The sequence below is a fragment of the Thamnophis elegans genome, chromosome 9, assembly GCF_009769535.1.
Source record: "Thamnophis elegans isolate rThaEle1 chromosome 9, rThaEle1.pri, whole genome shotgun sequence".
Taxonomy (NCBI): domain Eukaryota; kingdom Metazoa; phylum Chordata; class Lepidosauria; order Squamata; family Colubridae; genus Thamnophis; species Thamnophis elegans.
The window spans coordinates 41,953,084-41,978,915 of record NC_045549.1 but is presented as its reverse complement, the minus strand read 5'-3'; the positions used below and the strand labels follow the sequence as shown (position 1 = coordinate 41,978,915).

Here is a 25,832-nt window from a genome sequence, read left to right as displayed (position 1 = left end):
TGCATTCCAACTGGGACAAAAAAAACAAATTAACTATAGAATGAATTGTGTATGTATGCAGGTAGGAGTGTTATTTTATAAACTCCATTCAACATCGCAAGTAGCTTCAACATGTTTGTAACTTAGTAACTGACCTCATTTTATATTTTACCTTTTCTTTACTAGGGAATCCAGGTAACAGCTACAACACCATCAATGTGGGCTGTACGCTTTGAAACAGGACTGATAGAACTGGAGCTTTCAAATAGAATACAAGCGAAAGCTATGCCAGGTGGCACTAGTTATTTGAAGCTTTTTGCTAAATGCCAAGTGGATTTAAATTTGGCTTTAGGACAGATTGTTAAACATCAGGTTAGTGTTTAGTATACGTTTCTGAAATTACAGTTTCATAACTGATTGTAATATACTTTTTCCCCTCCCTAAAAATTAAAAAAACAAAACATTAAAGCAAAATGTGTCCAACATTGGCAACTTTAAGACTTGTGGATTTTAATTCCAAGAATTCCCCAGACAGCATGGCTGGTTGGAGAATTCTGTAAATTAAAGTTCACAAGTCTTAAAGTTGCCAGGATTGGACACAATGTTCCCTCTAATTTTTTTTCAGTGTGAGCAGAAAAGTATAGTGTTTGAGCGGCATATTTTCATGCCTGAGCACCTGAATTTTTTTCACAGATATCACCTATGACAACAACGAAATCAATATTATTTGAAACTCAAAGTAATGTTTATTCAAGGTACCCGCTTAATTAAAAGTGTTATATAATATCAGTATCACTTAACAACGCTCCTGCTTAGCAACCAAAATGTTGGCTCAGAAAGTCTGGCATTTGAAGGACGCAAGTCTTAAAGCTGTTGTTACAAGAACTTTGCACCCCTAACACTTTAGAAAAAAAAATCCCAGGGGTCTTCAAACCTGACAGCTTTAAGACTTGTGGGCTTCAACTCCCAGAATTCCTCCTCCAGTCATGTTGGCTCAGAAACTCTGGCATTGAAGCATGCAAGTCTTAAAGCTGTCAAGTTACAAGACCCTTGCACCCCTAACCCTTTAGGGAAAAAAAACCCCAGGGGTCTTCAAACCTGACAGCTTTAAGACTTGTGGACTTCAACTCCCAGAATTCCTCCTCCAGTCACCTTGCGGCGACGTCATCTGCGTAGATCTGCTCCATCTTCGGTTTTTTTCACAGGGGCCAGGGCTGCCACTGAAGATGCCGACGAGCCCCCGCCGCCACTAGAATAACTGCTGCCGCCGCCTCCTCCAACAGCACCACCACATTTGCTGCCCAGCACTGCAGCTGAGGTGAAGCTGCCAAAGCTCCCGCTGGTTCCCCTGCCCATGGCAGCGGCAGCAGTGCCTCCCCCTCCGCTCGGAGCACCTCAGCTGGGCTCTGGGTTACCCCTGCTGCCGCCTCCACCTCCTTCCTACTAGCTCCCGTGGCCTCATGGCTCCTCAAAAGCACGGCGGAGGAGGAAGGGGGAGGGATAATGCGGGGGCCAGCTCAGGTGCTCTGCGTGGAGGGAGAGGCACCACTGCCACGGGCGGGGGTGCTGATGGGATTTTGGCGGCTTTACCTCAGCCACAGCGTCGGGGGGTAAATCCGGCAGTGCTGTTGGAGGAGGAGGAGGAGGCAGCAGATATTCTGGTGGCGGCGGGGGCTTTGGGGGCTCACTTCAGCCGCAGAGCCGGGCGCAAGCAGCTAGGATTGGCCGCCCACAAAGGACCTTGCTGAACACGGGACGACTGATGCTAGTTTGAGCGGCCACGGCCGGCTCAAACTACCGTCAGTCGCTCCGTGCTCATCAAAACAAGTCTGGGGAGGTCCTTTGCGGGCGGCCAGTTCTAGCCGCCTGCAAAGAACTTCCCTGCGTTTGCTTTGCTGAACATGGGGCGACTGACGGTAATTAGCGGCGCAGCCAGCGCCTAGGAGGTCCTAGGAGACCGGCTGTGCCATGTACGCTCCTGCTGCCATCCCCGCGCCCATGCTAACCCTAGATTTTCTGAGGCCCCTGCGCTGCAGTTAGAAACTGCTGCGCGGGGTTTTCTTGCCACGTGCGCGGCCGCACACCCGTGCACCTTAGAGGGAACAGTGGTTGGACATCTCTGCATTTAAGGCTCAGTCCTAAGAATCTGTGAGAGGTAGGAAAAAATGGTTGAAAAGGAAGAGACCCAAACTATATTCTATATATTTGTAAGAAAATAATGATAAAGACTAACGATGAATGATAAATGATAATAGTAATTATAAGAGTGTATATTTGTGAATGAATTTGAAAGAGAAAAATAAAAAACTTTTTAATTAAAAATGGTTTTTCTTCAAGTTCTGAAACTGATATCCACATAATATTAAACAAGTCTCCAATTCTTTAATGAAAGAAATACAGGTTCTGTCATATATTATGTATTGTGTTTGTCAGGGAAACTCAAAATCCATGTAAGTGTACAACAGACTGCCCTACTCTCTTCCTTTTTACTATTATATGTTTCTCTGTAAGATATGATGACGCTAAAGCACTTTGTGTTTCCTTCATCTGATGGTACTTATAAAGTGAACGTAAAAGCATCCTTGCTCTTCGGAATAACATTTCCTTAAAGATTTGAGCCACTACAAGTCTAAATTATTCTTAATTTATATCTGTACATTCAATGATAATACAAATTATAAATATAAATAATAGTATCAGGTTTAATTTTTGCTGTGTTGTATTCTAACGTGAAATATGTTTTGAATATATAAAGGTATATGAAGAAGCTGGCTCCGACTTCCATCAAGTTGCTTACTTTAAAACTAGAATTGGATTAAGAAATGCCCTTAGAGAAGAAATCAGTGGTTCGTCAGATCGAGAAGCTGTACTTATCACACTGAACAGGCCAATAGTTTTTGCTCAGCCTGTGGCCTTTGACAGAGGTACTAATGGCGCTGAATCTCTTTTTATTTTATAAAGATAAAGGTGGTACCCATGGCATTCCCAATTTATAAAAATCTATAAAAGTAGACCTGAACCTGTCTATGGTAAATAACTTTGAACAGTCATTTTGTCATGAATTCTAATATGTCTGTTATTTTGGCCAGATACAGAAGCACACTGCTTGGTTCTTCCCCTACTTAGCCGGATTTGCCAGGAATTCTGATAAGCACCCTTTCTTAAGGTTGAAATAAGGGGATTAGCAAAACTATGATCAGATGCAGATTACAGGGAATCGTCAAGATTTCACCCAATCTTTCTAGTCCTCTGGATCAAAAGAACACTGGAAAACTAAATTTTTGCCACCAAAATACAGCACATAAACAGGCTTCATTTGAAAGTTAAGCACTTTTTGAAAGTCCTGTTGTATAAATTCTAATAAATATAAGTAATCAAATCTTTGAGATTGGTTTCATTATCTGCTGCAAGGACTGTGAGAAGGAGTCTGATAACTGTATATATTTATCCTGTTCATTGTATTTTGAATGACTTCTCAATCATTTTCCAAGTCTCTAGGAATGAATTCCTCAATTTCCATAGGCACATAGGTCTTGTTAACTACAGTGTTGTCAAATCTGTTTGCATGCTAGAAAGTACCTCCCATCAGCAATGAGGCCTATATACAATGCCATAACTATATGGAAAGGATTCCATTGATTTACATTGAAGGGCCAGTTGTAGGAATTTTGTGACTTTGATTTGCTATAACATTTATTTTCTTTGTTATAGAAAAGGATTTAGAAAGGTTGATATTCTAAGATTGTGTAGCATGTTGGATTCAATTCCGAAAAGGTGCTTTAGAACTTAAAGGATGTGTTTCCATTATTGCATGACTGTAGTGGAAATGTCTGTGTGGTACCTATAGATTTTTGGAAAAAGCACAATTGCTTTAATGGAGAGATGGTATATTTGTGCTCCTACTTGTACTAAAGTCAAATTATTTCAGGGAGCAGAATCTGTTTATTTACTTTTCTTTTAAAAATCTCAGAATCTTTGATCAAGATTCAAAGTTCTCCTGAGCACTGCTTGGAGAGTCCAAGCATGGGTTAACACAGTCTATCTGCCTTAGGACTGAGTATCTTTTTTCACTCTGACCAATGTTCCCTCTATTTTTTTTTCAGTGTGAGCAGAAAAGTATAGTGTTTGAGCGGCACATTTTCATGCCTGAGCACCTAAATTTTTTTCACAGATGTCACCTAAGACAACAACGAAATCAGTATTATTCGGAACTCAAAATTATGTTTATTCAAGGTACCAGCTTAATTAAAAGTGTTATATAATATCAGTATCATTTAACAACGCTCCTGCTTAGCAACCAAAATGTTGGTTCAGAAACTCTGGCATTTGAAGCACACAAGTCTTAAAGCTATCAAGTTGCAAGACCCTTGCACCCCTAACCCTTTAGAAAGAAAAACCCAGGGGTCTTCAAACCTGACAGCTTTAAGAGTTGTGGACTTCAACTCCCAGAATTCCTCCAGTCATGTTGCAGCGACATCATCTGCGTGGATCTGCTCCATCTTTGGTTTTTTTCACAGGGGCAGGGCTGCCGCTGAAAATGCCAACGAGCCCCCGCCGCCACTAGAATAACTGCTGCCGCCTGCTCCGCCTCCTCCAACAGTACCACCACATTTGCTGTCCAACGCTGCAGCTGAGGTGAAGCTGCCAAAGCTCCCGCTGGCGCCCCCGCCCATGGCAGCGGCGGCGGTGCCTCCCCCCTCTGCTCGGAACACCTCAGCTGGGCATCGCGTTACCCCTGCCGCCGCCTCCACCTCCGCCGTGCTTTTGAGAAGCCATGAGGCCTTCTTTTCCTGCTCCCGCCCCCTCCGCTGCCTTCCTACTAGCTCCCGCGGCCTCATGGCACTTCAAAAGTACGGCAGAGGAGGAAGGGGGAGAGATAACGCGGGGGCCAGCTCAGGTGCTCCGCGTGGAGGGAGAGGCACCACTGCCACGGGCAGGGATGCTGGCGGCTTCACCTCAGCCGCAGAGCCGGGCGCAAATGGCTAGGATTGGCCACCCACAAGGACCTCCCCGCCAGGCTTGCTTGGCTGAACATGGGGCGACTGATGCTAGCTTGAGCAGCCGCGGCCGGCACAAACTATCATCAGTCGCTCCGTGCTCATCAAAAGAAGTCTGGGGAGGTCCTTTTCGGGCGGCCAGTTCTAGCCGCCTGCAAAGGACTTCCCCGCGTTTGCTTTGCTGAACACGGGGCGACTGACGGTAATGAGCGGCACAGCCGGCACCTAGGAGGTCCTAGGAGACCGGCTGTGCCGTGTAAGCTCCTACCGCTGTCCCCGCGCCTGTGCTAACCCTAGATTTTCTGACGCCTCTCAGCTTCCAGAGCCTGTGACAGAAATCATTGCGCGGCAGTTAGAAACTGCTGCGCGGTGTTTTCTTGCCATTAGAGGGAACAGTGCCTTTGACCACGCCTCCCTTTGCCTCTATAATCCCTCTATAATCCCAGATTAAAAACTCAGTCCACCCAGTGAGGACTTGGTTTTGAGGAGTTCCTCAGTCCTAGAGCAAATAGAATGTACTTCCTATCATAAGCGTTTTCTCTCACCAATTCATCCCTCAAGACCACTCGTCAGTTAGACAGCTGACTGCTAGCCATTGCGGAACGTCTTACATCTGCTTATCGTTGCTGAGGGGGTGCTTATGCAGGTGGCTGTTACAGGAGGAAGCGTGAGTCGTTTGCCCGGCACTGCCGGCGAACGGTGGGGGGGAGGAGGTCTCCCTTGCCTGTCCCCTTCGGCTCAGGGCACTTCCTGATAGCATGGAACCTCTTGCTGTCTCGATCGGAGCACAGAGGGCCTTCCTGGGTCTGTTGCCGTTGCGCTGGCCATTTTGGGATTCGCGTGCTTTTCGCTGTCTACAAGGGCAGAATCTGCGCATGCAGTGGTGGCCATTTTGGAGGAGCCTTTCCACAGCCGCGTGTAGACGGTGCGAGTCAGACGTGTCTACGGGACTGCAGTGAGTCAGGAAAGCGGTCTCCATTGTTGCTTGCTTGGAACCGCTGCGATTGGGGGGCTGCTGCTCCTACACCCCAGCAGCATTGCGGATCGCCAGCCAGGAGGCCAGGGACCAGTCTGGGGCGCCAGAAGGTCGCATTCTCCCGCGTTGCACCAGCCGGAGGGCTGTGGACAGCCTGAGGAGTGGCCTAGTCCTGCGGGCGCCCCTCTCCTCTATGATCTGCGGGCACCAGTAGCCGGCTGGCTTGCGCCCTATCCAGCCTACTACGTCAGCTCCCCTTTCCTTGGCTGAGCCACCATGCCAGATGGAGGTTTGGAGCTTCAGGAGGCCCAGGCAGGGCCTTCAGCCAAACGGGCCAGGCTGGATAACCCGCCCAAAGGGGGGAAAGGGACCAAACGCCCTTCTAGCAGCACCCTACGGGACCTTCTGAGGGCGATAATCATAATGATAGCGCCAAACACTGCAAAGGGGGGGTTTCCCTGTTTCACGGGAGCATCTTCCATCCCCTGAATGCAGAGAGGCACCTGATCCCACCCCAGGGCAGAGGCCTGAGCAGGGACCTGTTTCCCCCAGGGTGAGCAGGTCACCCTCATCAGCAGCGGAATTATCCAGGGATTCCTCCCCTGCAGCTTCCTAGGGTTACCCAGATTCCCCCAGTTTGTCCCTGAGGAAGGAACTGGCTCCCTCACAAGTTTCTTTACCTTCTGATGAAGACTCCAACCCCAGAGCCTACGGAAGCCGCGGGGTCTCCAGTAAGGCTCACCGCAGGGGAAAGAACAAGTCGGGCCTGTCCGCAGAGATGAAGGAGGTCATATCTCAGGGCATTGCTGAGGGCATGAAATATCGCACTGGTACAGCGGCCCCACCTAAACCTAAGCAAGGGTCCAAGCCGCCCCCTGAGCAGGCACCGGCCTCCCCCAGTACTTCAGTGGCCATTGAGGAGTCAACCCTGGAAGAAGGGGAGGTGGAGGACTTCCAGTTGTCGAAAGACGAGGACCTCCTCCCAGACAAACCGGCTTTCACTGGCCTTTTTAAGCCTTCCCTCTTTAAGTCCATCTTACATTAGGCGAAGGCGGCCACAGAGTTAGGGACCACTCCTAACAGAGTTAGGGACCTGTTCCTCTTCTGGAACATCTGGCACCAGGGACAACAAGGAGGGCCTCTTTAAGGAACCAGCTTCGACATAGGAATTCATTCCAGTGCCAGAGCTATTCATGGACGTGGTCCAGAGGCAGTGGATTCAGCCTGAGACCTTGACCAACCCGGGTGGGGGTGACACGATCATATACACCATTGAGCCAAAAATGGAGGAAGCCCTGAAGCTGCCTGAGGTAGATGCTCCGGTGGTATCCCTGACCTTTATGTCCAACCTGCCAGCGGACCTTCTAGAAGGTCTAAAAGCGGAGGATAAAAAGTCAGAGAAGGCATGCCTAAAGACTCATCAGACGGCCGCCTGGGCCATTAGGGCCTCCACCTCTGCCTTGTTTTTCATACGGTCCTCTCTCCTCTGACTGAGACAATTGAGATCCAGTCCCCGCCCCGGGGGATCTCGATGGAAGCACGAATTGACAAAATCATCACAGCAGTGGAGTATTCCTCTGATGAGTCCTTGAATGCGGCAAAATTCGCATCCCGGGCACTGGCTTCTAACGTTACCTCTCGCCGCCTGCTCTGGCTTCGCCACTGGCAGGCGGAGATGAAGGCAAAGTGGAAGTTGGCGTCCACTCCATTCAAAGGGGGTCTCCTCTTCGGAGACGCCCTGGATAAATTCACCACTGAGACCAAGGACAAGAGAAAACTCTGAAAAAGGCTGATCGCAAAGGTTCTGGCTCTTTTCGGAGGCAGTCCTTTCGGGCACAAGATAACACCAGCCTTCAACCTCTTCTTCCTACCATAGGTCCTACTCTCAGCAGGGTGATAGGGGTCAGGACAGGCTCCTTCGGAGCACAAGGTAGGCTCATTTCGCAAGCCCTTTCGAGATGGCTCCAATTCCCGAAACTTCTGTAGGGAGAAGTGACCACCACAGGGATCCCCCCATAGGGGGTCGGTTGCAGTTTTACACCGACAGGTGAGGGGAGATAACCTCAGACATGTGGGTGCTGAATACCGTCAGGAGGGGTCTCCTTCTAGAATTTCTGTCATTTCCCCAACGAACATTCATCCGTTGCCCATCTCCCAGGAGCCCCCTAAAAAGAGGACTCATGCAAGCAGAGATCCGCCACTTGGTCCAGATATGGGCCATAGAACCGGTCCCCAAGGATCAGGAGAAACAAGGGTTTTACTCCATTCTGTTTCAAGTGCCCAAAGCATCAGGGGGATGGAGGGCCATTCTCGATCTGAAGCGCCTAAACCTCCATCTGGCATACCGGAGGTTCAAAATGCAATCCCTCCACTCCATACTGGATTGCGTAAGATGAGGCGATCTCCTCACCTCGATAGACTTAAAAGAGGCATATCTTCACGTCCCCATTTATCCAGCCCACAGGATGTTCCTGAGGTTCTTCTTCGAAGGGGAGCACTACCAATACCGAGCTCTCCCCTTTGGGCTGTCCTCAGCACCCAGGACATTCACGAAACTGTTGGCAGTGGTGGCGGCCCACCTCCAGAACCGTCCGGTTCGCCTGGAGTGTTATCTCAACGACATCATAATTCACTCCTCGAGCCAGGTCCAAGCCAGACAGGACGTCCGCATCATCATCAGAACACTCCAACAGCACGGCTTTTCAGTGAACCAAAAGAAAAGCCACCTAGAGCCAACTATGTGAATACAACACCTGGGGGTCATACTGGACTCGAACTCTTGTCAGGTTTTCCTCTCGCCAGAGCCGCTGAAGACTCTTCGGGACAGAGTGCGCCTTTGCAGCGCGGCCAGGTCGGTGCAGATTGTCCAGTTTTCTCAACTTCTGGGCATTATAATTTCCTGCCTGAAGGTAGTTCCCTGGGCTCGTCTTCACGCCAGGGAACTGCAATGGTTCCTCCTGCCCATGCAAAGAACGAGGACCAGCAACTCGCACAGACGAGTGCGAGTTCCCCCAAAGGTGATCCGCTCTCTATCTTGGTGGAAGACCAAGGCGGTGGAGAGGGGGTCCTGTTCAAAGAACCAAAAAGGATTGTCGTGACCACAGATGCCAACCTTCAGGGGTGGGTACTCATTGCCAAGGCCAGCTAGCTCAAGGATTGTGGAGACAGAGGGAGTCTTCCCACAGTATAAACTGGCTAGAGCTGAGAGCGGCCAGGCTAGCTCTTCGTCAGTTCTCCCCTCAGATTGCGGGCCATCACGTGCTGTTGCTCACCGACAATGTGGCAACAAAGGCCCACATCAACAGGGAAGGCGGCACACACTCCAGATCACTCATGACGGAGGCGGAGGCTCTGGGCAGGTGGGCGGAGTGCCACTTGCTTTCCATTAGGTCGGACCACATTTCCGGGACCAGCAACCAGAAGGCGGACTAATTGAGCCAGCAGACGATCAATCATTCAGAATGGCGACTAGACCCAGACATCTTCAACCAAATTGTACAGAGGTTCAGCGAACCACAAGTCGACCTCTTCGGCACTCGCCACATCACCCAGCTGACTCATTTCTATTCCCGCTGCCGGTCTCCAGGGGCGGAGGGGACGGATGCCCTGAGGTGCAAGTGGCCTCCACGGCTACTGTATGCGTTCCCCCCTCTACAGCTCATTCCGCAAGTTGTGACCAAGCTACTGGAGGAAGAGGCGGAGATCATGCTAGTGGCACCCCATTGGCCCAGGAGGTCCTAGTATGCGTACCTTGTCAGCCTCTCCGTTCAGAAACCTTGGAGGATTCCTCAGGAGACCCTCTCCCTCAGCCAGGGGGCAATACTCCACCCAGAGCCTCAATGGCTGCAACTAGCCTTCTGGCACTTGAGGGGCACCTCCTGAGGAAACAGAACATTTCTGACAAGGTCATCCAGACCATCCAGGCGTCCAGGAGGCCTTCGTCGACCAGAATATACGAGGCTACTTGGAGAGCCTACTCCACCTGGTACCAAGGGAGGGGATTGCAGGACACAGAGGTCTCTATACCTCAGTTACTAGACTTTCTACAAGAGGGGTTGGATAAGGGCGTCGCCCCAACACCTGCGATGCCAAGTAGTGGCCCTGTCTACCATTCTCTCCAGAGGTTCCTCCCGCACTCTGAGCCAACACCCTCTGGTTAAGAGCTTCCTGAAAGGGGCCTCGAATATCAGGCCTCCCACGGTATACCGATATCCATCTTGGGACTTACCATTTGTACTTAGGGCCTTGACGGGAGCCCCGTTTGAGCCTCTTTGAACTGTGTCTCTTCGACACTATTAAGACTGCCTTCCTGGTCGCCATTACCTAGGCCAGGAGAATATCTGAGCTGGCGGCTCTGTCAGTCAGGGAGGACCTTTGTATTGTCCATCCAGATAGGGTCATCCTACATCTCGATCCCACCTTCCTACCTAAAGTGAACACCCTGTTTCACAGGTCACAGGAGATGATCCTTCCCAACTTCTGCCCCAAACCGTCTCATCCCCGAGAAAGGGACTGGCACAAATTGGATGTAAGACGTGCTGTACGCATTTATGTCAGGAGAACCAAAGAGTTCAGACGATCTGAGTCGTTTTTTGTCTCCTTTCATCCTGGGTTGCAAGGTCGAAAAGCTTCATCGCATACCATCGGACGTTGGCTGCGAGCCAGCATTAATCTGGCGTATGAACTTCACAGCAAGGTCGTGCCGGGCCGGGTTACGGCTCACTTCACAAGAAGTGCGGCCACATCTGCGTGGGCGACCCAGGCATCAATCATTGACATTTGTCGAGCAGCCACGTGGGCGTCCCCCACAGCCTTCATTCGCAATTACAAAATAGACACCTTTGCCTCAGCCGAAGCCTCCTTGGGGCGAAGAATTTTACAAAAACTTGCAGAGGCTCCGGACTCTACGAATTCTTCCTGCCCTTGGACATCATAGCTTGGGTATGTCCCATGCTTGGACTCTCCAAGCAGCGCTCAGGAGAAAGACTGTTGGATTACCTGAACGGTCGTTCTCTGGGCGCTGCGGGAGAGTCCAAACCCGCCCAGCGGTTATTGCCTCCGGTGAGGCCTTTGAGGAACTGTGGAGGTGGTCCTAAACGGAGTCTTCTTTGTTTTTAATCTGAGTTTGTAGAGGCAAAGGGAGGCGTGGTCAAAGGGGGAAAAAAGATACTCTGTCCTAGGGCAGATAGACTGTGTTAACCCATGCTTTGACTCTCCTGCAGCGCCCAGAGAACGACCGTTCAGGTAAGCCAACGGTCTTTCTAGCAATAGAAGATGGGCTTTTTTGCTTTTAGTCTTTTATGGAACACATGAAATACCCCTTTTTAAAGTAACTGTTCCTAGCTGCCTCCAAGCAACTGCCCAGCCCTAATATGTTCCTATAGTTTTTCTACCTTCAAGTACATACATATTCTATTTTTCTGTCTATTTTTTTCCTGCAACTTCTATTATTTTATTTTTAATTATTTATTTTTTAGGTTTGTATTAATTTTTATTGTTATAAATTGCAGTGTTAAAAAAATTTCTATAAAGAATAATTATAAAAACATGAAATTAACATTCCGTTGTACTTCCTTCTAAAAATAGTGAAAAACATATTTGTTTGTTTTTAAAGCTGTGCTCTTTTGGCTGAATTACAAAGCTGCTTATGATAACTGGAATGAACAGAGAATGGCCTTGAATAAAGATGTTCATAGGGCTACAAAGGAAATTGTTGATATGCTACCAGGAATACAGCAGACCTCTGCTCAAGCTTTTGGAACCCTTTTCCTCCAACTAACAGTTAACGACTTGGGAATTTGTTTGCCAATTACAAACACACCACAGGTAATACTAAATATAATAAGAATAAGACACCCTCCCCCCCCCCCCCCCGTTTGAGTTGTTACATCTATTCAGATTAACAATTCTTAAAAACCTTGATATTTTATTATTGTGGCAGCAAAATACTTTGGAAATGTTGCTGATTTTTAAAAAGAAAAGCAATTAAATTGTCTTGTAGCTAACAATCTGAAATAGTTCTATAAAATGAATGTCCTGTTAGAGATCTTTTTAACTTCTTTGCTACTTACCAGAATGGAACTGTTATTTGAAAGCTAACTGTTTAAAATAAATGCTTAGTTTAAAGGTTAAACAGTTTATTAAAAAGCATATTTAGATTCTGAGATAAAATCTTCAGTTTTGAAAATAATTCTTATTAATCTTTTGAACTTTGGATATAACTTTAATCTTTTCTATGTGACATACACACACATGTATGTCTAGAAAAATGAATATTGCATAGGTAATATTCATTTGTATATTTATATTACAGTTTCCAATTTTCCAATTTTTTATTTTTTTTGTTTCTTCTTAACTTGCACTGCTTATGACAAGTTTGATGTGTTTCATGAATTTCCCCCCTTCTGTTTAATATAATGTAACTAAATCTTAATAGTGAAATGCTGAGTTCATTTTAGAATTAAAACTACATTATATAGTATTTCTGCTATTGTTTAGCTATTATTTAAAGCCTAATATTTTAAAAAGGTTTCTTAAAGCATGTTTATTTTTGACTTGCTGATTGCTAAAGAAGTAGTACTTTTGTTCTAAGGGCAAATTTTAATAAACTATTTCAAAAATAAATAGTTTGTTAATTGAAAAGCATTTATTTTAGAATAACTCTGAATATGGTGTGTTTAATGAAAAAAGAGACTATAGGGATTGGGAGAACGCTTAACTGTGAAAATTTTGATATTGAAATAAACAAATTTTACTGCTATAGTTACTTTTTCTTACTGCAGGCAACCCATACGACTGACCTGGACACTGGCTCTGCATTAGTCTTGACCATTGAAAGCACTTTAATAACTGCCTGCTCCTCAGAATCTCTGGTCAGCAAAGGCCATTTTAAAAACTTCTGCATCCGCTTTGCTGATGGCTTTGAAACTAGCTGGGATGATTGGAAGCCAGAAATACGAGGAGATCTCGTGATGAATGCATGTAAGCATTTTTCTTAGTAATTTGACTTTTTGGAATTTAAAATATATATTCTAGGCCAGTGATGGTGCACCTTTTTGGCACTGAGTGCCCAAACTGGAACACGTGCGTGCATGCAAGCACGCACACGAGAGCGCCGGAAACCCAAAGACTAGCTGGTGATGGCGTGCATGTCCACAGAGAGGGCTCTATGTGCCACCTCTGGCACACGTTGCATAGGTTCACCATCATGGTTCTACGCTATAGTTTAAGTTTAGAGAGGTAATAGAGTTAGCTCTCTTGAACTTCTTAATATATTGCATCACAAAAAATAGCTCTTTGTAAACAAGTAAAAAACTGGGAATTTCAGTAAGAATTTGCCAAGCATTGTGTTTGTCCAAATCAATGGCTTATAAGTTTGAGAAGGACAATAAATTTAATTCAATTTTTTTGATAAAGATTTTTTTTTATTTTTGAATAAACACAAACAGACAAAACACAAGGAAAAAACCCCACAAAACCATATTCTATTACAAATTGTAGAAAGTGTGTCGATTGGTTACAAAAACTTCCAGTCATCGCTTCCACGGTTATCACCTACAATTCATATGAAATCATATATTTTAAATCAAATATATTTCAGATTCAGATTTAGTTTATTTGTATGCCGCCCTTCTCCGGGAGGGACTCAGGACGGCGAACAACTCAGAAGGGGAAAAGGGGACACAAACACAATACACGTAATTAAAATACACAAGAGTCATACAGCCATACAAGTCGAGAGGGGAGGGGAACTCATCAACCCCAGGCCTGCCGGCACAGCCAGGTTTTGACGGCTTTTCGGAAGGCCTGGAGAGAGGTGAGGGTCCGAATCTCCGCGGGGAGTTCATTCCAAAGGGCCGGAGCTGCTACAGAGAAGGCCCTCCCCTGGGTGGTAGCCAGATGGCATTGGCTGGTAGACGGAACCCGGAGGAGGCCGACCCTGTGCGATCTAATGGGTCTATGGGAGGTAATTGGCAGCAGGCGGTCTCTCAAGTACCCAGGTCCAATACCATGAAGGGCTTTATAAGTTACGACTAGCACTTTGAAGCGTATCCGGAGACCGATCGGCAGCCAGTGCAGCTCGCGGAGGATAGGTGTAACGTGGGTGTACCGAGGTGCACCCACAATCGCTCGCGCGGCTGCATTCTGGACAAGTTGTAGTCTCCTGCCCCATGTAGAGCGCTATCATCATACCTGAACCTTCATTTGACTATAATTGTTTTTACGTCCCTTTATATAAAATATTCCAGATTTAAAGCAAAACCACATAATGGCATTTCATTAGCTCTTCCCAATATATTAGCTCTTGCCAATAAAGCTCCCACATTTAATTCAAATTTTGTTTAAATGCTTATACACCTATAATTTAAAACAAATCTTTGCTAAACTGGTATGTCCATTTTGTTCTATATTCTTGATTCTTTAGGTGTAGTACCAGATGGCACCTATGAAGTGTGTTCAAGGACAACTGGACAAGCAGCTGCAGGTAACATTAAAGAGGCTTCCATATTGGCAGAATTTTACAATGTTGTCTTAATATTCTTTTTCAAGTCAACTTTGATAACTACGAACAATTATTTTTTCCTAGTATGCGCCATCCTCTCTCACTGTTTAAATTAAGAGAGTTCAGCAACAACAAACTGATTGCTATTGCCAGATTTCACACCAGGGTTTGGTAGTAAATTTTAGCTCTCCAGACATTTAATCATTTTGACAGAAGGAAACTCAGATCTGAAGCTTCATTGCAGACAAGAGTGAAGTTTGAAAGATTTGTTTGTCCAACATGATGCGAAGAATTTGGAGTCTTTATATATACCTGTCAGGTGCTGCTTCATTTAATAATCAGGAAAGAAACCACTCAACTCCATTTGTTTGAAATTAAGTGTACTTTTACTAATTACAAACGAATAGTAGCAAAGCTAAGCTGAGTCTGGTTAATTAGGCGTGAAAGCAAAGAATATCATGTATAGGTCAATCCCCTCCCCTTGGCACCCCAGTCCATAGTCCAATTATAATTCACCCAACTGTCAGGTGGGAGATATCTTCAAAAAACATCATCAGGGTGGAATGCTGGACAGTTAACCTTGGCGGGAAACTCCCTTCCTCCACATGCGCAATGAGATGGTCAGGACAGCGTCTAGAATATTCCTCCAGCACATAATGATTTCCCTCCCAAATGCCATGCCCCCCTCCCCGTTTCAATGGCAGCTGAAGCAGCAGCAAGGCAGAGGCTGACAATACCCATGCTCCAGAATTTAAACTTTAATTTTTACTCCTGACTTTCCAAGTTAACAGATATTCAACTGTTCTCTGGGTAGCCTGGAAGCAACAAGTACATAATGCTTCCCTGTAGTCTGGGACCCTCAGTTTCTGCCTTGTCAGTCTCAGCTCTTACTTTTTTTGATTCTTAATAGTAAGTAGTACATATTTTTAAACAAATGAATCAGGACACTAGAATATCTTGGCACATTTTAGCATAATTTCTTTTCAGCATATGACAATGATGTATTATAGAATATGATGTCAACTTTAAGAATAGAGTTTTACATTTGCCTTAATTCTCTATTTGAAGTATCTTATAGGTCCACCCTTTTCTTTGTGGCATTTCTTTCCTATGTATCAACAAGAAACGACTTTTCTATTTCAAACTATTCTGTGTGATTTAAAAATGGTTCACATATTCCTTAGCATTTCTAGCACATGATAAAAATTGTCTTTAAAGGATTTATGCAACACCCTATCTTAGTTTTGCATGCTCCAATCTTTAATTTTTGAAAAGTATAATCTTAATATTTTTCCCTGATTTCTGTTGAAACAGAGAGTAACAGTGCTGGAACATGGACTCTTAATGTGCTGTGGAAGATGTGTGGCATTGATGTACACATGGATCCTAACATTGGGAAAAGATTAAATGCTTTAGGAAATACTCTCACAACTTTGACAGGGGAAGAAGATTTAGATGACATTGCTGATTTGAACTCCATTAATATAGCTGACCTATCTGATGAGGATGAAATTGATACAATGTCTCCCACTGTTAGCATGGTCAGTGAACTAATCCTTCATTCATTCATTTATTACATTGACAATAAAAACAATTAATATATTATGCAACTCAGCAATGGTGCATAGTTATGCAAACTTTAGTTGTCGTATCCTTTTCTTCTATATATATGTTATCACAGAATAGTGTTAATCACTAAAGTGCTTGTTATATTTAGCAGTGCTGAAGATATATTTGTTAACTAAAAAACAAAGGACTTGGTTTCTTGCTGGTAACTTACATTATCAAAATAGAATTCTTAAATGTACATATACGTTCACAAACCTTATAAATTATTACTAACTTCAAAATATGAATTGGTAGTTAAGGAAAACAAATCTAAAGTACCCTGGATTTCCAGAACCAGTTTTGCAGTAATTATTTGGTGAAAGATGCACATTGTGAACTCAAGGTTATTTGAAATTAGCTCAGTTTGATTACCCAGAATAGTATAAATTCAAATTGATTGACCATTTTGAATTATGACAAATAGTAGCATTTATCACAACATAGGAGACGGAAAGCAAGTCACACTGACAACATGCAGTTAGGGAATAACACTAGCATATTTAGGCAATATCTGAATAAAGTTTAACGAAGATGTTTTTAAAAAATAGTACAGGCAGAGAAGGGGCAGACAATAAGAAAAATGGAAATTTCATTTCCTGAAGTATTAATTTTGCTATTTATTATCATTTAGAGATCAGATGGTGGTTCTTTATATGGAGACATATGCAAACTCACTTTGGGGCAGCGGATTGTAAATCACCTCTTGGGTTTGAGCCCCAAAAGTCAACGTTACTCTGTTCCTGTAGAATATCTGGTGGGATCAACAGCAAGTTATACATCTTATGCAAACGGTTCACATTTACAAGTGGGCAGGTCTTGCTCATGGGGACATGTATGTAGCATGTGTAGTATCTCTTTAAACAAATGATGAATATATGGATATTGGCAAATCAAAAATCATCTGACTTCTTAAACTGATTCTGCATGTATTTTGATTGGTGGTGCTAAACTTCTTCTGACTTCATCTTAGTCATGAAAACTGCTTGTGAGCAATGAAGTAAATGCTTTCATTTTTAAAACAGGAGAATGCTGACTATCGGAAGCAGGGATCATCTAACACTCAGCCTGGAGAGCAAAGAGGAAGAAAGTATGTGAAGCGCTTAGTTGATATCAGGGAGTTGAATGAACAGGCTAAAGTAATTGATGACTTAAAGTAAGTATGTTGTTTCCAAACAACTTTTACAATCAAAATAAATTGTTTATTTTTATTTTATAAAGATTTAATTAAGAGGCTCTCAATCTTTGATTTGACCCCTCCCTAAGCAGTTTTAAATCGAGGAATTACAATCTTCTTGTAAAGCTAATCAGAGTTCAATAGGCAAAGTAGGAATGGTGTGAAAACTGACTCCCATTTTGCTTGCATGAACTCTGAGCAAGTCTTAACAGTGTGCCAACTTTACCTGTGTAAGAAATGGGAATACTTTCAAAACCTACTCCTGCTTTGCCCGCATAATCCCACAGTGCAGTGCCCCTAGAAAAGTGTGAACTCACTGTCAAAATTTGTTAGACTCTTTGTTCCACATCTGCATGTGCAAGCCCCAATCATTTTTGGGAGTAGCTAATTCCATGGGATGCACAAGAGTCATACTATAAATGACAGTTTCCCACCAGTGTTTAGTGAGTTTCAATGTGGTGTATAGTAGCATAATTGTTATTGGAGTGCCGATGGTAGTGTACATTAATGACACTTTTGTTAATTATTTCATATTTCTAGCTTTTCAAAAACTAAGTTTTGATTGGGAAAAAATGTCTAAAAACCAATCTCTACATATCACTGCTAAAATAAGCTTAAGTTAAGAAAATAAGATAAAGATTCTGTGTATTTTAGAAAGTAATGTATTTGGCTGTTGCCCAACATTAATTCTAGTGAAATTGTTAAATATATTATTGGTTTTTTTCTCCAGAGATTGTGGTGTTGCTCAACCGAAGACCCTGTGCTTTAATTAGTGGTGCCTGACAGAATTCTTTTTTCAATTTATACCCTCTGCAAAAAATTACAGGTCACCAATAAAGGAGAATATTTTTAGCTCAGGGTTAAAATGAGGGGTCCTTGGTGCTCTCTGAGCTGGCTGTTTTCCAGAGTGGGGGGAGGGAGTGGTCACGTGTGGGTTTTATCTTAGCCTGATTGGTCCAAGACTGAGAGCAAAGTTATAAATACTGGTGCCTGTCCACTCCTGGCCCAGATTCTCTCAGTCTGGTCCAAGTACTGTTAGATAGGTGTTTAGGTAGGAATTTTTTTCCTTTGTTTAGTCCTTTTGCGATCTGGTTTCCATTTGGCTAATTGGGCACTTTAAAAATTTCAAACTTCCAAATTGTTACTGCTGCGGCCCCAAGGGACAGATCTCTGCCTCGGGCGGCTGGGGGAGGGCTCTGTGGGGCGTTTTGGTCTCCCCCCGCGGGCCAGGAGCCTCAGCCCTATCCCCGGGAGCACGGGAGTGCCAGCTCCGGTCTTCAGCTGCTTCCCAAGCAGCTCTCTGTGCAGTAGCGCGGCAGGAGCGGCTTCGGCGCCACGTGGAGCGCGCGAGCCGCCCGCCTTACAGCTGATCGGCTCGGGCCGCTGCCGCTCCGCCGCTTTTCGTTTAAATTGCTGTGGGGGCCATGCGGGGGTGAGGAGAGCGTGCCTGAGTGCCATGTGGCTCTCCCCGACCCGATTCAGCGCGGCGCTGGCTCCTGGAAGCCCAGCTGAGCCGCTGGTGTCTTTGCTGGCCTTTTCGCCCGCGTGTGGGGTTCTGGCGGCCATTTTGGTGGTCGCCACGTGCGCGGGGCCTACTTTGGCCTACCTTGGGGGTGAGGCCTTGCACGAGGCTTCGGGCCTGAGTTTCCCCACAGACCCATAGGCCCTGGTTTCAGTGGGACTTCGAGGCCTGTGTTCCAGCCCCTTTGTCGGACACATGAGTTGGCTATGGACGAGGGGGCGGAGATTCCCCAGGGCCAGGTGGTGGGCCCAACTGGGGGTGAGGAGGCCCTGGATCAGGAGGTGGGGCGGGGTGCACCCCCCCCAGGGATCCTTGGTCACCAAGCGCCCTTCTAGGTCATCCACTAGGGAGGAGGCCAGGCGGCATAGGGCACTGGAAAAGACCTTTGCGAGGGCGGAGAGGCAGGCCCTGTTGGCCAGGCCTTCATCCCGGGACAGGGACAGGTCTCCCCTTGGACCTGTATCCAGCAGATCTTCCCCTAGGGGGTTTAGCCCGGCTTCTTCCTCAAGCTCCCTTGGCAGGTCTCGGGCCTACTCTACGAGGAGGCGTTCTCCATCCCCTGTAGGTGATTCCCTGGAGGGTACGTCCAGGGGCCCCTGTTTCTCCCAGAGGTTGGCTCCCCAGGGGCCTGGTTCTGTTTATGGGGATGTGGAGGATCTGGATAATCTTCCTGAAAGAATTAAAAGACTTATTTCTGCAGCCATTACACGGGGCATTGCCCAGCGAGACAAGGGCTCCCTTTCTTCTAAGCATGGGGGGCTAGGCAGGGTTCAGTATCGAGCTTCCTCTCCTTCCATGGTCAGTGAGGCTTCATTCTTGGGGGGGGGGGGGGGATTGCCCAGGAGATGGGCTTTTCGGATGATGAGAATACAGCCCTTTCTGATGAGCCTTCTTCCAAGGGCCTCTTTGTGCCGGCCATGTTTAAAATTCTCTTGGACAAGGCACGGCAGACCACTAAGGTTGGGACCGGGGACCCTTCAGTGCCCCCCCTAGGGATCCTGACATGGCCATGTTTTCCGCTACGGCCACCAACAAGGAGGAGATCCCTGCTCCTCCCCTGTTTTTGGAGGTTTTGACTGACCAGTGGGGTCGCCCCTCCAACTTCTCGGCTCCTGGCAGTAATGACCGCCGGCACTATAACGTAGAACAGACCTTTGCTCAGGCCATTCAGCTGCCAGCCATTGACACCTCGGTGGTCGCCCTAGTCTCCTCCTCCCCGGTGGTGTCGGGCGACGCGGCGGATAAGATGAAGCCGGAGGATAAGTGTGCAGAGCTTACCTTGCGGAAGAATTTTAACGCCACGGCGTGGGCTATTAAGTCTGCGGCCTCGGCTTCCTACTTTAACCGTGCCACTGTCATGTGGCTTAAGAAGCTTCAGGAGCGCATCCCTATCCAGGACGACCGGATCCACCAGGATCTGTTTAAGATCATGGCGGCCTGCCAGTTCTCGGCTGATGCGACCCTGGATACGGTCAAGTTTGCTTCCAGTGCCTTAGCCACCTCTGTCACCTCCCGTAGGCTTCTTTGGTTGCGTCACTGGCAGATGGACAACAAGGCGAAATGGGATTTGGCGGCCGTCCCCTTTAAAGGGCCCAATCTTTTCGGGGAGGCCCTTACTCCCATTCTGGTAGAGGATAAGGACAAGAAGAAGGTCCTTCCTTCCACGGCTAAGAAGGCCGAGGCTAAGTCACGTCCTTTCCGTAGGCAACGGTATAGGGCTTTTGATTATTGCTATAACCAACGCTTTTCTTCCTTCCCTGCTGATAGACAATTCTCCGGACAGTCCTTTCAGGACAGGAATTGCTTCCAGGACCAGGCTCGGCGGCCCTTTCATGGGGGAGGCAGCCGTCCCTACTGCAGAGGGAAGTGACTCGAACCCGAGTCGTCCCATCGGCGGCCGCCTCTCCCTCTATGCGGATCGGTGGGACGAGATCACGTCGGACGCCTGGGTCCGAGCCACGGTTCGTCACGGGCTCAGGTTGGAATTTCTCTCCACTCCTCCAAACCTCTTCCGGTCGTTCCCTCCGCCTCGGAGTTGGGAGCGTTGCCGCCTGATGGTTCAGGCGATCGCCCACCTCCTTGAAATTCGGGCGGTGGAGGCGGTTCCCTTAGGGGAACGAGGCCTGGGCCACTACTCCAATCTCTTCGTGCTTCCGAAGAGCACGGGGGGCTGGAGGGCAATTCTAGACCTCAAGTGCCTGAACAAGTTCCTGGTGTACAGGCGCTTCAAAATGTCATCCCTCAAGTCTATCCTTCAGGGCATCAGGAAAGGGGACTTCCTGGCCTCCATGGACCTCACGGAGGCCTATCTTCACATTCCCATCCTGCCCGCTCATCGCCGGTTCTTGAGGTTCTCTCACGGGTCCCGCCACTACCAGTACCTCGGCCCCGCGGACCTTCACGAAGGTTCTGGCAGCTCTGGCGGCTCATCTGCAGTCTGTGCCGGTTCATCTCCAATGCTATCTAGACGACGTCTTGGTTCAGGCAGGGTCCCTTCATCAGGCCGTCTCGGATCTTCGGCTCACTATTCGGAGCCTTCAAGGCCTGGGGTTTTCGGTGAACTTCACCAAGAGTCATCTTTCTCCCTCCACCCGCATTCTGCATCTGGGGACAGTCATAGATTCCAGGTTGGGGGGTGGTGCGTCTGTCTCAAGAACGGCAGGTCAGCCTCCGTCGTCTGGCGGAGAGCGTTCGTGCAAGGCGGTCCACTTCCATCCTCTCTCTGTTACAGTTATTGGGCAAGATGGTCTCTTGCATCGGGATTGTTTCGTGGGCCAGGCTTCATCTCCAGCCCCTTCAGTGGGAACTCATCCCCTTTCAGAGGGAACGCCTGAGCAATTCTCTTCAGACTCTCCGTCTCCCGGCGGGGGTCTGCGCCTCTCTGGCGTGGTGGCTCTCCCTGGCCATTCAGCGAGGCTGCTGCTTCTGGGAGCCGGACAGGGTGACCGTCACCACGGACGCGAGTCTGTTCGGGTGGGGGCCCCTGGTGGGCTCCCGGATGGTGCAGGGCAGGTGGACGGCCTCGGTCCTCCGCCACAACATAAATTGGCTGGAGCTGAAGGCTGCGCGACTAGCTCTGCATCACTTCCAGTCCTCGGTGGAGGGGCGTCATGTGCTCCTCCTGACGGACAATGTTGCCACCAAGGCACACATCAATCGTCAAGGTGGGACCCACTCGCGGGCACTCTGGCTGGAGGCTCTGCGGCTGGGGTCCTGGGCGGAGAGACACCTGCAGTCCCTGGTGTCGGAGCACATCTCGGGACTCTCCAACGTCCAAGCGGATTGGCTCAGTCAAGCGACTCTGGACAACGGCGAGTGGCAACTCCACCCATCGCTGTTCCAGAAGATCTGCCAAAGGTTCGGGTCTCCTCTGGTGGACCTGTTTGCGTCTCCCGAGAACTCCCAGTTTCCACGGTTCTTCACCTGTTTCCAGTCCAGGTCGGCGGAGGGCACGGACGCCCTCAGGAGCTGGTGGCCCCCGGGCCTTCTCTATGCCTTCCCTCCCATTCCCCTCATCCCGGGGACCGTCAGAAACGTGGTGGCGCAGGGGGCCCTGGTCATTCTGGGGGGCCCGTTTTGGCCCAGGAGGCCCTGGTTCGCGGACCTGGTACAGCTGTCGGTGGCTCCCCCGTGGAGGATTCCGCAGGGGGAGGTGGTCTTGCTGCAGGGAGCTCTCGTTCATCTGGAGCCTCAGTGGCTCCAGCTGACCGCGTGGCCATTGAACAGCGGCTTCTGAGGGAGGCTCATCTGTCTTCCGGGGTCATTCACACCATCGAGGCGGCTCGGCGTCCGTCGACGACCCGCATTTATAACTCCACCTGGGCGGCGTTCGTCCGATGGTGCTCTCCTAGGGGCATTTCTCCCGATAGGGCCACCATTCCCAACGTCTTGGATTTCCTTCAGAAAGGTCTTGAGGACGGGCTTTCGCAGAATAGCTTGCGTCGCCAGGTGGCGGCTCTGTCTTCGGTCCTGGGGGCGGGTGGGGTCTTCTTCCCTTTTCCAGTTACCTCTGATCAAGCTTTTCCTGAAAGGGGCGGCTAACCTCAGGCCTCCCCCTGTTCACAGGTTCCCCACGTGGGATCTTCCCCTGGTCCTCAGGGCATTGACGGGAGCCCCGTTTGAGCCCCTTCGCTCAGTTCACTTACACTTCTTGTCGCTGAAGGTGGCATTCCTGGTGGCGATTACATCCGCCCTACGTATTTCTGAGCTAAGCGCCCTGTCCTCCAGTGATGACTTCTGTCACTTTCATCAGGATAGGGTGGTCCTTCGCCTGGACCTGGCCTTCGTACCGAAGGTAAATACTCCCTTTCACAGGGCCCAGGAGATCGTCCTGCTCGACTTTTGCCCGGGCCCTTCCAATGACAGGGAGCATCTCTGGCATCGGCTAGATGTCCATCGCACTCTGCGGATCTACCTCCGGCGGACTGGTGAGGTCCGTAGGTCGGAGGCCCTGTTTGTCTCCTTCCAGCCAGGGTCACTGGGGTCGAGGGTGTCTTCGGCTACCATTGGCCGTTGGCTGCGTCAGGCCATCGTGGAGGCTTACACGGCCTCGGGTCGGACGGCCCCGTCGGGGATCACGGCTCATTCTACCAGGAGTGCCGCGACCAAGGCGGCGTGGGCCCCGAGGGCCTCGTTTGAGGACATCTGTCGTGCGGCCACTTGGGCTTCCCCGACGTCTTTCATCTGGCATTATCGTCTGGATGCTTTCGCGTCTGCGGACGCGTCCTTCGGTCGGAGAGTTTTGCAGGGGGTGGCGGCTGAGGCTCCCCTTCGGCCCTAGTGGTTCTTACTCTCCCTCCCTGGGACTTTAGCTTGGGTATGTCCCACACGTGACCACTCCCTCCTCCCACTCTGGAAAAAGGACGTTGGTCTTACCTGAATGTCTCTTTTCGGAGGGGAGGAGGGAGTGGTCACAACCCGCCCTGAGTTCTGTTGTTTGGGGCCAAGGGGAGGGCCCGGGCGTTCCCGGGATTTGTTGTGTTGTTGTTTGTGTCGTTTCAGTTGTACCGTTCATCTTCGAGAATCTGGGCCAGGAGTGGACAGGCACCAGTATTTATAACTTTGCTCTCAGTCTTGGACCAATCAGGCTAAGATAAAACCCACACGTGACCACTCTCTCCTCCCCTCCGAAAAGAGAAGTTCAGGTAACACCAACGTCCTTTTTCTTGCAGACATTTCATTATCCTAAGTAGGTAACATCATCAGTGCTAATAAGGATAATGTTACCTAGTTAGGGTAATGAAACATCTGCAAGAAAACAAGCAAGCTCAGAGAGCATCAATGGCCCCTAATCACAGGTCATTATACATCCCTTAATTTACTTTGGCAAATACACTGCATTTCCTGGCAATAAGTCACCCAAAGTGCTTTGCATAATTGTTTTCCTTTATGGCCACCTTTCAAGATGAAGAGAAGACCTCTGCAAATAAGCCATCATTCTTAACAAATATTATTGCTATTGAATGATTGATTGTGGGATTTTATTTGTCAATCTTGTCTTTAGGAAACTGGGTGCAAGTGAAGGAACAATAAATCAAGAAATTCAACGATACCAACAATTAGAATCAGTAGCTGTCAATGACATTCGCCGAGATGTGCGTAAAAAGCTACGCAGATCAAGTATGAGGGTGAGCAATTTTAAAGCTCCTTTTCAGTCATATCAATTCTGTTTTCATAGTATTAAAAATAGATAGAACATTGTCACATATGCCAAAAACAAGATTTAAAGATACTTTTTTTGAGAGAGAGATATTGGTGGGACGTCATTCAGTACTGGGATTTTTCAAAAAACAAAGTTAAATTTAAATCCACTTCCATCTAACTTGAAATCTCCTTCTCCATCAATTCTCCATCAATCCTTCCTAACATTCTCTAAAGGCTTTTCAAAGGTAGCAAAATATTTCAAGGCGAGAAGCAAAAAGTTAATTCTATCAATTGCTGTCTGCTTGCACAGCATTTCGTTTATAGCTCCCAAGTCTCTAACCTGTTTACAGTATATACTATTTTTATAACTGCTTGGGGCTTTATGTTAGGTTCATAGACATCTAAGTCTGCTTGTTTGTGGATTGCAACTATTTAGTCTTGCGTGATCCTTAGTATTTTATTTGCCAAATTTCAGAATTATGCAAGAATACTGTCAGATTAAAATGTGAGAATAATATGTTTTGTACATCTCAGGCAGCATCTCTGAAAGATAAATGGGGCTTAGGATATAAACCCAGCTATAGTCGATCTAAAGGTATTTCAACTTCAGGAAGACCACCTCTGAAGAGAATGGACAGAACAAGGTAAGATGGGATAGGGTTCATTTGTAGATCAATAATATTTTGATTTTTGAGTATATGTAATGAAAAAACTTATAAAATAGTTGTTATGAAGACTGTGGCCAGTTGTAAGTCATGTACCGCAAGAAAGTAAGCTACATGCCCAGAATGTTTTATATCATCACATTGAGCCCTTGTGAGCCCAAAGTCTTATTAGAAATAATGATGAACCTTTGTTTTGCATCATGTCCTCTTTAATTATTTCTGTTTAATGTTATTTTTAATTTGTTAAAAGGTGAGGTTTCTGTTAAGCCCCATTGGAGGTACTTTCCTTGACTTTGCCAGCGATAGAAATAACAGTGATTTGAAATATATGCTAATATAATTAAAAGAGCCAGTGCCTTTAAACTACATGCTTTCTTTTTAGGTTTTTTTAAAATATTTGAACAGTTGCTTAAAGTGTGTTCAGGTTTACATGTATTTAATTTTTAATTTTACTCATTAGTATGACAATAGCTATAACAGAAATGTGGCATTTGGGGGGAATGGCAAAATATGTACTTCTAAAATATGAGTATTTATAAATATCATAATTCCTTGTTACTGTAATTTTATTGTACAAGGCTTGGGGAAAGTGAAGAAATTCCAGAAATTTGTGTTGAAGGGCCATCTGCTGGGTCCAGAGTAATTTTCAATCTACAAGATATGGTAAGGCAATCCCTAAGAAGTTCACTGAATGCTTGGGTAAACATGTATGCTATGATTATTTCTTTTTATTTGTGCCAGTGTCATATATTTATACACACACAC

General features: G+C 47.1%; 1 protein-coding gene across 12 annotated transcripts in view; it reads left to right on the top strand.

Annotated features, from left to right (window-relative positions):
* KIAA1109 (KIAA1109 ortholog) overlaps positions 1 to 25,832 on the top strand; it is a 206,367-nt gene that overhangs the window by 140,312 nt on the left and 40,223 nt on the right. For 9 of the 12 annotated variants that reach the window (XM_032224446.1, XM_032224439.1, XM_032224438.1 and 6 more), the window contains 11 exons: positions 166 to 351; positions 2,735 to 2,903; positions 11,567 to 11,778; positions 12,735 to 12,933; positions 14,378 to 14,437; positions 15,770 to 15,996; positions 16,695 to 16,895; positions 17,086 to 17,216; positions 24,263 to 24,386; positions 24,937 to 25,046; positions 25,646 to 25,730. In XM_032224446.1, the coding sequence (XP_032080337.1) occupies positions 166 to 351; positions 2,735 to 2,903; positions 11,567 to 11,778; positions 12,735 to 12,933; positions 14,378 to 14,437; positions 15,770 to 15,996; positions 16,695 to 16,895; positions 17,086 to 17,216; positions 24,263 to 24,386; positions 24,937 to 25,046; positions 25,646 to 25,730 (1,704 nt within the window). The remainder of the gene's footprint in view (positions 1 to 165; positions 352 to 2,734; positions 2,904 to 11,566; positions 11,779 to 12,734; positions 12,934 to 14,377; positions 14,438 to 15,769; positions 15,997 to 16,694; positions 16,896 to 17,085; positions 17,217 to 24,262; positions 24,387 to 24,936; positions 25,047 to 25,645; positions 25,731 to 25,832) is intronic. The other 3 variants (XM_032224444.1, XM_032224447.1, XM_032224448.1) reach the window with 1 other exon arrangement.